The following is a 15,099-nucleotide window of genomic DNA, read 5'->3' as shown; positions in this document are numbered from 1 at the left end:
GACCATGCAGTACCACAACAGTAATGAAACTGCAACATGTGTGAACACAGCCTAATGCTGACCGATGAGCAGGTGCTGTAACCTTACTGATGGTGTGCAGTGAAATTCGATGTTTTGGGCAGGGAACTGTCAGGGGTGGTAGGATAGGGGAGTAGGCAGAATTGTAGGTCTGTGATGAACAACTGAGGGAAAGCAATGCCTCCTGGGACTTGTCCAACTAAACAACTGTTCAACCAGGATGTACATGTCAGGAAAGGACAGGAAGGCACACAGACAGGTGAGCCCTGAAGCTGGCACCCGCCCACTGGTCCTACCTATTTGCCTCAGATGCCCTAGATGGCAAACGGACAACTGGACGGCAGTCCCTGTACTTTCTAAGGTGCAACACGAAACAAAACAAGACAGACACACACAATAAGAGAGAGGTCAGAATTCCGGGTCAATAACAGTCGAGCGGCGAGGTACAAACACGAGTCCAAAGGGTAGTCAGTAATACAAGCAGAAGGTCAGGTAATGGGAATAGCAAGGTCAGGAAAGATTGCGAGGTCAAGAAAACACTAGGGGTACTAGGCTCTATCGCAGGCAAGGACTGAGACACAGGGGAAAGAACTTATACAGCCTGGAGTCTCAGCTCCCTGAACACAATTGGAGCCGAGACTCCAGGCTAACACAGAGAGATGGATTGACTGGAGCAATCTGCTGTCAGTCACCAAACTCTAACGCCGCTCAGCTGGGGGAGAATGAGCCCAGCCGCGGCTAGTAGTGTGGGCGTTCCCAGCAGGCTGACTGCCAGGGACGCTGCCGACGCGCCCCTAGCAACCAGCCCTGCACTAAGGACGCCGTCGGCGTCTCCTGAGCTGGCCACGCGCACCGCAGAGCGAGAGCCGGGAGCGCGGCCGGCCGTAACATTATAACAGTGGGCCGGCTGCTAGGGACGCCGGCGGCGCGCCCCCAGCAACCGGCCCTGCACGTTACCAGGGACGCCGGCGGCTCTGCTCAGAGTCCGGCTGCGTGCTCCGGCAGAGCCAGGAGCCGAGCGCGCGGCCCGGATCCTGACAGAACCCCCCCCCTTGAGGAGGGGCCTCCGGACCCTCACAAGAGCCTCCAGGTTTGGTAGGATGTTCCTCATGAAATTTTTTGATCAACACTGGGGCATGAAGATCCTGTGAAGTGACCCATGTGCGCTCCTCTGGCCCGTACCCCTTCCAATGTACGAGATATTGTATGGTTTTGCGGATTCTCTTAGAATCTAAAATTCTTTCGACCTCATACTCTAGCTCGCCTTGAACCACCACTGGAAGAGGAGGGGAGCTGGTACTTGTTGGAGAAGTATATTTCTTAAGGAGGCATTTGTGAAACACAGGATGGACTTTCAAAGATTGAGGTAATTGTAACCTAAAAGACACAGGACTTATAATGTCTACAATGGAAAATGGACCAATATACCTCGGGGCGAGTTTATACGAAGGAACTCGGAGACGCAGGTTTTTTGTAGATAGCCATACTAGCCAACGGTTAGAGTCGCCAGACTCTCCGCCCAAACTGTGCACAGTTTTTTAGTAAGTTCATTAACAGAAGAAAAGTGTGTTTCTTGATTTGGGATAGCAGAAAACCTGGGATGGTAGCCATAATTGCAAAAGAACGGAGTTAGTTGCGTGGAAGTATTTACGTGATTGTTTAAAGCGAATTCTGCCATTGGTAAGTATTCTGACCATGTAAGCTTATTATCGGAAACAAAACACCTTAGATATTGCTCAAGGGATTGATTGGTCCGTTCCGTCTGACCGCTGGTTTCGGGGTGAAATGCTGAGGAAAAAGACAGTGATATATTTAACAGTTTACAGAAAGCTCTCCAGAATTTTGAAACGAATTGTACCCCTCGGTCTGAAACTATGTTGGTAGGTATTCCATGTAGACGAAGGAAATGCCTAACAAACAACTTGGCGAGAGACCTGGCATTGGGAAGTTCTTTCAAAGCAATAAAATGACACATTTTACTGAACCTATCAACAACTACCCAGATTACTGTCTTTCCTAGAGAAGGAGGAAGATCAGTAATGAAATCCATTGACAGGTGAGACCATGGGCGGCCAGGTAACGGTAGTGGTTGGAGTAGACCCTCAGGCAATGACCTCGGGGTTTTAGTCCGGGCACACGTCTCACAAGACTTTACATATTCCGGTACGTCCCTCTGCCATGAGGGCCACCAGCAGGAGCGGGACAAGAGATAAGCAGTACCGACAATACCAGGGTGGCCAGCAAGTGTGGATGCATGAACTTCTTTCAAAACTGCTAACCTAAGGTGTACAGGGATGAACAGCTTTTCAGGGGGTACATTAGCAGGCACATCATTTTGAGATCTCAAATTTTTTTCTTTTAAGTCAATGGATACACTAGCGACCACAATACCTGGGGTTAAGATATTTTTGGGTTCCTCCTCAGGCATATCATTAGTTCCAAAGCTCCGAGATAAGGCGTCAGCCTTTACATTTTTGGACCCTGGACAGTATGTAACCACAAAATTGAACCGGGTGAAAAACAAGGCCCAACGCGCTTGACGTGGGTTCAACCTTTTGGCTTTATCTAGATATAACAGGTTCTTATGGTCAGTTAGAACCGTTATCTGGTGTTTAGCACCCTCCAGGAAATGCCTCCACTCCTCAAAAGCCCATTTGATGGCCAACAGCTCTCTATTACCAATGTCATAGTTGGCCTCGGAGATGGAGAATTTCCTGGAGAAGTATGCCACAGGTCTCAGATTGGTATACGGTTCCCTTCCTTATGACAATACTGCTCCAACTCCGAACTCTGACGTGTCTACTTCTACCACAAATGGTGAATCAAGGTCAGGATGCACCAGTACAGGAGCAGATGAAAAACTATGTTTAAGCTGGGTGAAAGCTTGATCTGCCTCTATAGGCCAGGAGGTTGGATTCGCACCTTTTTTCGTTAATTCGGTTAAAGGCTTGACAATAAGTTGGAAATTACGGATAAACTTCCTATAGAAGTTTGCAAAACCTAGGAACCATTGAATCTATTTCAAGGTGGTGGGCTTAGCCCACTTAAGTACTGCTGACACCTTCTGAGGGTCCATCTGTACAGATTCTGGAGTCAAAATATATCCTAAGAATCCAACCTCCTTAACCCCAAATAGGCACTTAGATAATTTAGCACAAAGGGTATTCTCTCGGAGTCTAGATAAAACCTCGCGGACATGTTGAACATGGGACTCCCAATCAGGGGAATAAATAAGTATGTCATCCAGATAGATTACTACATATTGACCAAACAGATCACGGAAAAGATCATTAACAAACCTTTGGAAGACGGCGGGGGCATTACTTAACCCGAAAGGCATTACAAGATACTCAAAATGTCCCTCGGGCGTGTTAAAAGCCGTCTTCCACTCTTCCCCTTCCCTGATCCGAATCAAATTGTAGGTGCCCCGTAGGTATATTTTAGAAAACCAGCGGGCACCTACCACCTGGTTCAAAAGATCCGGGATCAAGGGAAGGGGGTGTTGATCTCTGATGGTGATCTTGTTTAGTTCCCTGTAATCAATACAAGGACGCAGACCACCATCTTTTTTTTCCACAAAAAAGAATCCAGCGCCCATAGGGGACACTGAAGGCCGTATATGACCCTTCCTCAGACTGTCCTGAATGTACTGGCGCATCGACTCTCGTTCCGGAGGAGACAAGTTAAAAATGCGCCCCTTGGGAAACTTGGCCCCGGGCACCAGGTCGATGGCACAGTCATATGGACGATGAGGAGGTAAGGCGTCGGCAATGGCCTCATTAAACACATCGGAAAAATCTGAAATAAAATCAGGAATAGGAGAATCAATCACTGTACACATAATAGGGTTTACTTGTAACAAATGAGAGTCACAGGAGTCACCCCACTGAACCAGCTCTGTGGACGTCCAATTAAATACCGGATTATGTTGGCGCAACCACGGTAGACCCAGTATTATATCAGCGGCCAACTCATCCAACACAAAAAATGATATCTCTTCACAGTGAAGACACCCAACTTGCATTAATATCTCCGGGGTGCGATATTTCACTGACCCACCTCTCAGAGAGGCGGAGTCTACACCTGCCACTGTGAAGGGAGTACTGAGAGGTATCAATGTTAAACTCAATGAGTCTGCTACGGAGGTACGGACAAAATTCAGGGCGGCACCTGAATCAACCATGGCAGTACATGAAATAACAATATTGTTGAATACCAATGTAACCGATAAACAAAAATTATCAAACTGTCTAGGAGGTACCTGTGTGCCTTAGTGACCCTCCGGATTATCACTCAGGCACTGAAGTTTTCCGGCTTCCGAGAAGGCTTGGTGAGACAGTCTTTCAGGTAGTGCCCCGACTTTCCGCAGTAAAGACAGAGAGAATGCTCCATACGGAATTTTCTTCGGGCGGAAGCACTTCCCAGGATCATGTGTTCGTCGGAAGTCGTAGGAGAGGGAAGCGACTCTGTCACCTTGGGGAACGGTTTAGGAAGCTGACTGACCCTCGACTGTACTGTGGTCACCCCCATTATTTCTCGCTTTCTTTCCCTGAGTCTCCGGTCAATACTAATAGCCAATGTCATATATGCACTGAGGGAATCAGGAGTGGGATGACTGACCATGGCATCCTTGATGGAATCCGTGAGACCCTGTCGGAACAGGGTCTTCAGAGGGGAATCCTGCTATCCAGTCAGGGTGCACCATTGGCGGAACTGCGAGCAGTACTCTTCCGCGGTGCGACGGCCCTGCTGAATGGACAATAGGTGGGATTCCGCTACTGCAACACGGTTTGGGTCATCGTAAATTTGACCCAGGGAGGAAAAGAATGTTTCCACCGAATTCCACTCTGGAGCCTCAGGGGAAAGGGCTAAGGCCCAGTCCTGAGGGGGACCTTGAAGGAGGGAGACAATTAGAGCAACCCTTTCTGCATCTGAAATAAAAGGGTTAAAACGAAAATACAAATAACAAGACTCCCTAAAGGTCTTGTCAGCACTTCCACTAAATCTATCGGGCAGTATCATTTTAGTTTTATGCTTAACTACCTGGACAGGTGCTGCCTCTGTGTTCTGTGTCACCGGGCGGGACGAAGTAGCCTGAGATAGATTGTCGACACGATTAGATAATTGGGCTACTAATCCAGCGACACCTTTGAGCTGAGTAGTCAACTCGTCTAGACGGTCAGCGACCGAAGTATCGGTACTCATGCTGATCCGCCGGGAGTGACGTCGGTTAGGGCCTGCGATAATGTCAGGAAAGGACAGGAAGGCACACAGACAGGTGAGCCCTGAAGCTGGCACCCGCCCACTGGTCCTACCTATTTTCCTTAGATGCCCTAGATGGCAAACGGACAACTGGACGGCAGTCCCTGTACTTTCTAAGGTGCAACACGAAACAAAACAAGACAGACACACACAATAAGAAAGAGGTCAGAATTCCAGGTCAATAACAGTCGAGTGGCGAGGTACAAACACGAGTCCAAAGGGTAGTCAGTAATACAAGCAGAAGGTCAGGTAACGGGAATAGCAAGGTCAGGAAAGATTGCGAGGTCAAGAAAACACTAGGGGTACTAGGCTCTATCGCAGGCAAGGACTGAGACACAGGGGAAGGAACTTATACAGCCTGGAGTCTCAGCCCCCTGAACACAATTGGAGCCGAGACTCCAGGCTAACACAGAGAGATGGATTGACTGGAGCAATCTGCTGTCAGTCACCAAACTCTAACGCCGCTCAGCTGGGGGAGAATGATCCCAGCCGAGGCTAGTAGTGTGGGCGTTCCCAGCAGGCTGACTGCCAGGGACGCTGCCAACGCGCCCCTAGCAACCAGCCCTGCACTAAGGACGCCGTCTCCTGAGCTGGCCGCGCGCACCGCAGAGTGAGAGCCGGGAGCGCGGCCGGCCGTAACATTATAACAGTGGGCCGGCTGCTAGGGACGCTCTGCTCAGAGTCCGGCCGCGCGCTCCAGCAGAGCCAGGAGCCGAGCGCGCGGCCCGGATCCTGACAGTACAACCATGAAATATAGAACTAAGGATGGATTTTTGGTAGGTTCAGGACTAAGACAGACAGGTAAGTAACTGTATCTGCTTCTGTAGCATGTTTTTTTTTTAACCTAATGTCAGAGTACCCCTTTAACGGGTACAATAAGAAGGGTCCATCAATCCTTAGTACACCAGTCATGGTTGAATACAAGTCTTTCCATCAATACTGAAACCAATAATCCGGAGATAAATAATGAGCTTTGATGTATTCAGGTGACTGTAGGACAATTACTTTCCTCTTTTTTTTCCTATTTTTTTCAGGGACCAATTTCAGGAACATGAAGGAAAAGTGAGATCAGCCGCTCAACATGTAGTAAAATGTGACCTTGAGAAGGAAAATATGACGGATCCGATAGTCTTACCACCGGCCGATTGTATCATCAGTGTTTGGCTCCTAGATGTTATCAGCAAAGACCAAGATGATTACATCAGATATCTGAGGAAGTTCTCAGGGTTGCTGAAACCAGGAGGACACCTCATATTATTTGGATGTTTGGATATGACATATTACACAGTTGGGAGGGACAAGCTCCATGCTCTCACATATGATGAGGATTTTGTCAGGAAAGCTCTAGTTGGAGAAGGATTTGTTATTGATTCCTGTGTGCTTAAGAAAAGAACAGCTGTGAGTGACCTTACTGACTATAAGGGTGTCATCTTTATTGTGGCTCACAAGGAGAATTAGGTCTGACTGATTTCCCCCAATGAAAATATTTGTCTTGGGAAATTATCTGAATGCTGGCTATACTGTTCTATAGGGTCCTCCATGCTGATTCTGGGTTTCTAAAGAGATATAAGGATGGAGGCTCGTCTCTTCTGTGTGCAATTTATAGGGGGAAAAAAATCACAGTAGCTTATTCATATAGAGATCAAGCCAACAGAGAGGAAAAATAGTCAGATATACAAAATGATCAGACATAGAGCCACTTTGGAAGATTCCGTTCAGTCCCATCCAAAAGCTACAACCAAGGGAGGTGGTGAAGAGAAGGGGCATGGATGGATGGATGGGTAACATCTATATTTCCACATATGCATTTCATCTTCTACATTTATTGGGAATTTATTACGCCCAAAAAAACCTCTCCTATCCAGGCTTTATTCATTTTGAGGACTGTAAGCCTCTTTACACTAAGGCAAGACAGCCTGGTCCTCCTGGGGGTCAAAATGGCCCTTGCCGCACTAAACACTCTCTCCAATGAAACACTGCTGGCTGGGCATGACAGCAGAGTGAGAGCGAACTCTGTTAGCTGCAGCCAGACATCAAGCTTTTCTGAAATGGTCATCCTCTTATGGTCAAACGGATTTCTCCATCTCCTTGGGTGTTTCCAGGCCAGAGATGCTAACCGGGGGTGTTTGGAACACCTGGCCGTATACCTCCTCTTCCAGCACCAATTGGTCCATCTCCGAGTTTAGATGAACATCATAGACAATTGCACTGCCCCAAGTACCCTCTGCAATGATGTTATTTAAAGTGGCCTCCATAATGTGAAGCAGGGGGATGACGTTATTCACACCATACTCATTGCAGCTGACCAACAGACAAGTTCCACTGTCTTGACACATCGCAGACCAATCGATGTTCCTGCAGTCCACATTGGCATTGTATCTTGCGGAGGGCATTTTGTGCCATATAAGATTGACTGAAGTGTGTATATAGTTTTCTTGACATCTTCAGGAGATCTTTAAGTTCTGGCAAGAAGCAGAGAAACCTAGGAACGACCAGGTTCGGCATATGGGCCATGCAAGGAACATGCATGAGTCCTCCCTGCTGCAGTGCAGAAACTTACGGCCATTGTCAGACACTATGTTGCCCATCTGCAAATGCCAAGGAGTCAGCCACTTTGCAATGTCATTCTCTATTGCAAGAAGTTAATTCCCAGTGTGGCTTCTTTCACCTAGGCTGCACAGGTGAAGGACAGCCCTAAAGTGCTGGGTTTGGCAGTGTTGGTACGCCACTCAGACTGGGGGTGCAGTGGCGTGATGACTAGACAAGGTCGTGGAGGCAGGATATGAGCTTTCCGGATGATGTCCACAGACAATTCTGCTAGCCTGTTATGGAGTGCTGCCAGTGCCTTTGGGTACTTGAGTGACTGGGCCTTGCCAACACGGACTGGCTGAAGCTGTCCACCTCCCTCTTTTTCCTCCGGACCCAAGAGCTGTTGATGGGAGTTGATGCTGGGTGAGTGGCAAAAATACAGTGTCATCCCCTGACAATGATGCCGAGGATGACATCTCCAGTACCCAGATTCCACATCCTGTCTGTGACATCATCGTCATCGTAGTCTGGGATAAAAGTATCTTCTCCCAAGCTCCCCTCCGCCATACGAATATGGAAGGATCCAATACTTTGGCCTGAAGCTGCTTCTGCCTGGCTCTTCTGACTCCTTTGGAGCCTGTTAACTCTGGGAATCTCAAGGCTTTCTTCCAGGTCTTGCCTGTCAGGCAATTCCTCTACGAGATCCTCAGATTGGAGTGCTTGAGAGTGTGGGGGGGAGTGCTATGCTCACCAGCAGCTCTCTCGTTGCCAGGCCTGGCAAGTGGTATTGTGTCTGGGACACAACAAGAGTTGTGGCAGAGGATACATCCTGGTCTTGCCACGGAATAGTCGCGGCACTACTTCAGGCGACCCTTCTGTTGACTGCTGTCTCAGGTTTGGGTACTGCCTGACATAGAACTCGAACTTTGAAGGAGCCAGTCCACAATACCAGGCTGGCTGGTCTTTACCTGCCCTGTTTGTTTCACTGGTAGATGTAACCTTCCTCCACTGCATTTCTCATCACCTCTACCACAATTCTGCGATCCACTGAGGCCACCCTGGCTGCTACCACTTACCATACCCTCAGAAAGCCTAGTTTTCTTGGCAAGCTTGGACATATTGCTGGGTTTATGTAAACTACTGGGGGCTCACTTGAAATGGAAGGGGTTGAATACTTAATTAGACTTGGATTGGAACGGGTTTTATGGGGACTTTCATATTTTTCACAAGATTTTTTTATTAAATACAGCAGGAACTCCACTGAACAGCAACACTGGGTTTACTTCACAAGCAGCACAGTCACACTGGATTCACTGGATACTGGTTTGATATCAGCCACACACTGGTATAACAATGGGTTAACTTCACCCAAAGAATGGTTTACAGTTCACAGTGTCTTGACACCACTAACATACTGGTATAGCAATGGGTTAACTTTACCCAAAGATTGGTTTACAGTACACACTGCCTTTACAGCACTTTACAGCTAGACACTGGCTTTACAGCGGCCACACACTGATGTAGCAATGGGGTATGTTGACCCAAACACTTATTTACTATACACAGTGGCTTAACTGCACGACACACTGCACATTAGCCTCTAGTATCATTGCTGCTGCAATTTCCTCAGGAGGATAATGGCTGGGGGGTCGGGGATAGGCACCTGACAGGCACATCCAGCCTGCATGCAGCACTCCCCATTTGCTCGGCTCTCTCTTGCTCCAGGCAATGTCCTAGAGCGGGTGTAAACTGCTATTGTAGCAGCACATATAGGTCAGTACTGTGTGTTATAGACTCTAAGACTGAAGACTGTGTAATGCCGCTCCCACCACCAGACATCACTGTATTCCTTGCATGGCTAAAGGTCAAAAGTATGTAAGGGTTAACTGATTGCTCTATTGATTATATGAATTGTTTCACTGTTCTTTACAGTACACTTTAGCCAATCCCTGAGCCAGCTACCTTAGGGGCTACAGTACTATCACAAAGGGTTATATGTTTCTTGTCCAATTAGATTCCCCCCTGAAGGGATAAATGTAGTGGGATGGGACTAGCTAAAGGTCAGTCAGTCCAGAGAGTGTGTTCCGTAGTGATTATTGATTATTCCAGAGAGCCTGCTGAGAGCATTGTTCCTGGGCCTGGCCAGGCGGCCAGGGCTCATGTGTGGAACTATTATGTCTTTTGTATATACTGATACCCTAGCCATGTCTGGCAAATAAGTGGCTGTGGAACACAGATCTAAATCCTACCTGTGCTGGGCTGTCGTCTACTTCTTCTACCTCTGAATTCAAAGCACATGTAACTGAGGTAATGTATAAGTCAGTAAAATAGCACAGTGCAAAGGCCCGAATCTCTAATGCAAACCTGCTTGGATTCTTAAGGGCCACCCAGACGGCTAGCTCTCACACTATGTGGGCCTGTAATCCCTGATCATTTGTCACTCTGTGTCCACATGGTAGCTTAGGTGGATATTCATTCCCATGGATACAGGGCTTTCTCTTATGTTCCCAGCCGAGCACCACAGTTATCTGGATAGGATGCCACATTTACCACCAAAGAACCCCAAGTCACTGCAGCTCCACTTCTCAAGATTACATATCTCAAAAGTCTAGTGTCTTCAGAGTCTGCTGACATAACTCATCAGTGTATTACCTTCTCCTATGCTTTGTAAAGTATCAAAGTAATGTATCTGCTCTCGTCTACCAGCTGTGTCTTCTATCCCACACAAAAGTCTATTGTATTACTAAGATTCCTGAACTATGAAAAGGACTGTTATGGCTACACGAGAACCACTGCAAAGATATATGTATAATCTGCAGGGTTCTTCAGTAGTGATTTTAAGTGTTTGAAAGCCTAAGACAGCATGGTACAATTACTCTTCTCACCACATGGCTGAGTTCACACATGGCGTTTTGTTGCACCATGTGATCTTTCAGTGAATTGCACAATCATGACAAAACCCCTGCAAAGATTGCACAATTTTTCAGCAATTCGCATCAAAATAACTGGGAAATTTGTGAAAACAGGCATAGGGAGAGTGAGGAGAAGAGTAACTACAGCATATTTACAGATTGCAGTTTCATTGCGGTACTGTATTATTTCTGTGAAGATGATGCAGTACCACAACAGTACTGCAATAAAACTCCGACAAGTGTGAACACAGCCTAATGCTGACCGATGAGCAGGTGCTGTAACCCCACTGATAGCGTGCAGTGAAATTAGATATTTGGCAGTAGGCAGAGTTGAAGGGCTGTGATGAACAACTGAGGGAAAGCAATGCCTCCTGGGACTTCTCCGACTAAACAACTGTTCAACCAGGATGTACAACCACGCAATACAAAACTAAGAATGTATTTTTGGTAGGTTCAGGACTAAGACAGACAGGTAAGTAACGGTATCTGCTTCAATAGCATGTTTTTTTTTTACCTGATGTCGGAGTACCCCTTTAAGGGGTACAATTAGAAGGGCCCAGAATTCCTCAGTACACCAGTCCTGGTTGAATAGAAGTCTTTCCATCAATACTGAAACCAATAATCCAGCGATAAATAATGAGCTTTGATGTATTCAGGTTTACTGTAAGAAAATGACTGTCCTCTTTCTTTCCTATTTCTTTCAGTGACCAATTTCAGGAACATGAAGGAAAAGTGAGATCAGCCGCTCAACATGTAGTGAAATGTGACCTTGAGAAGGAAAATATGACCGAACCGATAGTCTTACCACCGGCCGATTGTATCATCAGTGTTTGGCTTCTAGATGTAATATGCACAGACCAAGATGATTACATCAGATATCTGAGGAAGTTCTCAGGGTTGCTGAAACCTGGAGGACATCTCATATTATTTGGGTGTTTAGATGTAACATATTTCACAGTTGGGAAAGACAAGCTCCATGCTCTCACATATAATGAGGATTTTGTCAGGAAAGCTCTAGTTGGAGAAGGATTTGTTATTGATGTCTGTAAGGTTAAGAAGAGAACGGCTGTGAGTGACCTTACTGACTATAGGGGCACAATCTTCATTGTAGCTCACAAGGAGAAGTAGGTAATATTTGTCTTGGGAAATTACCTGAATGCTGGTTTCATAGCTTACACTGTACATTACTGCTCTATAGTTTCCTCCATGCTGCTGCTGTTTCTGGATGTTTTAAAGAAAGCCGAAGGCTCCCTTTTCTGTGTGTAATTTATGATAAAAAAAATCACAGTAACTTATTCATGTAGAGATTAAGCCTGCAGAGAGGAAACATAGCGAAAATAGCCAGATACATAAAATGATCAGACATAGAGCCACTCTAAATAAATCCTGTCAGTCTAATCTAAAAGACACCACGTGATCAGCTACTGTAATTATCAAATAACATTGGTCCAAAGCAGAGAACACCTTTATTCTTTGTCTAATCCGTGATATAATGTATAAACAATAAATTGCTCAATCTTCAGTATAGAAGGGCTTGTGCATCATGGACTTCAGGGGACATAGGTTACATAGTTACAAAGTATGACTGAATGAAGACACGTCCATCAAATTAAACCAAGGAAGGGGATGAAGAGAAGGGGTATGGAAGGATGGGAAAATTCTATATTTCTACATAAGTATTATATATCTTATACATTTATTGGGAGTCCTACTGTTTATTTGTCTATACCAATATTGCTTCTACATCTTTTCTGATAAAACAGGAGCCTGATATCTTATGACATCATTCTGTTCTTTGTTTGCTTTGTATGAATAGTATAATAAAGTAAAGACTAGTATAATAAAGTAAAGACTATTGCGCATCACTCTTGTTCTCAGTTTGGGTGCATTTTTGCAGCTCATTCCCAGTAAAGTGAATGGAGTTGAAATGTAATACCACACATAATCAGAGGACCATTTAAATTAATAGATTTTAAAGGGAAACCTAAGTGTTAGTGATCATGGTGGGAAAAAAATTATTTGGGTCTTATATGTATACTGGCATCATTTGTAAAATTGGTGTTTGTATAGTGCATTTCATTCTATAATGGTTTGGAGCTAATAAGAAATGAGCGATCAGTTATTTGCTGTGGTTGGTTTCGACTACGTCAAATTTGGAGGCACTTATAATATCATGAAGGGTGGTTGCCTAAATGTGGAAAAATTGTAACAGTTCAAGAAAAGATAGAAGAGCCGGATCAATAATAATGATCTAATAATCTAATAATAATCAACCACTACAGCAACCTTTTTAGGATTTGTTTTAGTAAGTACCCTGTTTCCCAGAAAATAAGACATCCCACCAAAATAAGGCATAGTGGAGGATTTACAGGAAAGATTAAAATAAGGCATTACCCGAAAGTAAGGGCCCTATTCCACAGTGACGATAATCGGCCGAATCGGCCCCATTCGGCCCGATTCGGACGATTATCGCTCTGTGAAATAGAGAGAACGATCAGCCGATGATCGTGTCATCGGCTGATCGTTCATTTAGGGCCAGACCTAAAATCATCGTTCCCCCACTGGGCATCGCTACGGTTGAATAGCGGTGCACGGCGGGCGACCGACGATTTGAGAAGCAGCAGCAGCATACATTACCTGTCAGGTCTTCTGCTCCGCTCCGTCTTCCTCCCCGGGTCCCGGGTGCTCTGGCTTCAGAATGGTCTGTCAGCTGGCGGAGCGCTCAGCCAATCACAGGCCGGGACCCCGGCGGCCTGTGATCGGCTGGGTGGCCTGTCAGCTGACAGGCCATTCTGAAGATAGAGCACGCCGGACCCGGGGAGGAGGATGGAGCGGAGCAGAAGACCTGACAGGTAATGTATGCTGCAAGGGCTGCAAGGACATCGGTAACGATTATCGGGCCGTAGAATAGGCCCAGTAAACGAGTGGCGATCTAGTAGATCGGCGCTCGTTTACTTCGTTGATCGGGCCCTCATCGGCCCGTGAAATAGGACCCTAAGACCCCTGCCACCACCATTTTCCACCACGTCAAAGGGAGGGGGTGTGGTGCGGTTGTCTGGTTATGCTGGTTTGTGATGACAACTACTATACAGTATAAAGTAAATGATCATTTTTTTGTGTTCAACAATAAGTGTGAATTCTTTTTCATGGAAAAATAAGACATCCCTTGAAAATAAGACATTTCCCTGAGGAAGTCGCTAGATGGCGGAACGCGTGGGGTGATTTCTTATCCCATCTGACTCTCATTCTGTTGGACTGTATATGGTGATCTTTTCCAATTTTCTTTTTTTTTTCCTATGCTCCATTATTTGTGGTTATATTTTGTTTTACTGGGTCTCTGTCTAGGTAGAGATGTTGGATTTTTATTATTGTACATACAGTCCAGAGTCAGAGTGGTAGATTAGCCCTGGCTGGAACACCAGCAGGACTTATGGTCACAATTTAGTGTTTTTAATGTAGAGCAGTACATGTTGTCTCCCTCATTTTACTACTCCTGTACATTCATTTATTTATGTGGTACTTTGTATCTATGTCAGTGTTATAATAAAGATTTTTGTGATGTGCTACCATTTTTTGTGCATATACTTTTTTTCTTTTGAGAGGTTGAAAATAAGACATAGCACATGTTTGGAAGCAAAAATTAAAGTAAGACACTGTCTTATTTTCAGGGATAAGAGAAACAGATCACTGATGGTGGTTAAATCCTAGGTGCATTGCTCCATGGGAAACATGAATATGCAAAAGAAGAGCCCGTGGAGCCTCATTTAAGAGTCTCAAAACAAAGGACTATCCAGATGTCCCTCCGGGAAGGACCCAGCCAAGGGGGGCTCCTGTAGGGAAACCACCAAAACCACCATATTAAGTGGCCCTATAAGTCAATGTAATGACAAGGGAAAAACCAAGGCCAGGTATCCAACCATAGACAGCTGTTTCGGGGTGTTGCTTCTCATCAGTGTGGAACAGGATTCTGGTTTTGGGGAATCACGGTATGTATTCTAAAAATGAAACCTCCTGGACACCTAGCTGACTCTTAGACAATTTAGCACATAACAGGTTCTGTCGCAACCTGGAAAGGACCTCCCTTACATGCTCAAGATGAGTTTCCCAATTGGGGGAAAATATCATCCAGACATACGACCAAAGAGATCCCTAAAAATATCATTAATAAAACATTGGAAGACAGCTGTGGCATTACTCAGGTCAAAGGGCATCATCAAATACTCAATTCCCTTGTGTTAAAAGCTGTCTTCCACATGTCACCCTCCCTGATCTGAATCAAATTGTAGGCACTACGAAGATCAATCTTAGAAAACCAGTGGGTACCTGTAACCTGATGTTGCAGTCATAGGTTTGGTGCGGTGGTAGAAACTCTGCAACA

The 15,099-nt window shown here is 45.8% G+C and overlaps 1 protein-coding gene across 1 annotated transcript in view; it reads left to right on the top strand.

Annotated features, from left to right (window-relative positions):
- LOC138769060 (indolethylamine N-methyltransferase-like) overlaps nucleotides 1-12,696 on the top strand; it is a 48,916-nt gene extending 36,220 nt beyond the window's left edge. The window contains exon 4 of the mRNA XM_069947240.1: nucleotides 11,426-12,696. Coding sequence (XP_069803341.1) covers nucleotides 11,426-11,849 — 424 coding nt within the window. The 3' untranslated portion in view covers nucleotides 11,850-12,696. The remainder of the gene's footprint in view (nucleotides 1-11,425) is intronic.
- Nucleotides 12,697-15,099: the final 2,403 nt, after the last annotated feature.

The sequence above is a fragment of the Dendropsophus ebraccatus genome, chromosome 12 (assembly GCF_027789765.1).
Source record: "Dendropsophus ebraccatus isolate aDenEbr1 chromosome 12, aDenEbr1.pat, whole genome shotgun sequence".
Classification (NCBI taxonomy): domain Eukaryota; kingdom Metazoa; phylum Chordata; class Amphibia; order Anura; family Hylidae; genus Dendropsophus; species Dendropsophus ebraccatus.
The sequence above is the reverse complement of the archived record's forward strand: the minus strand, read 5'-3'. Positions and strand labels throughout refer to the sequence as shown.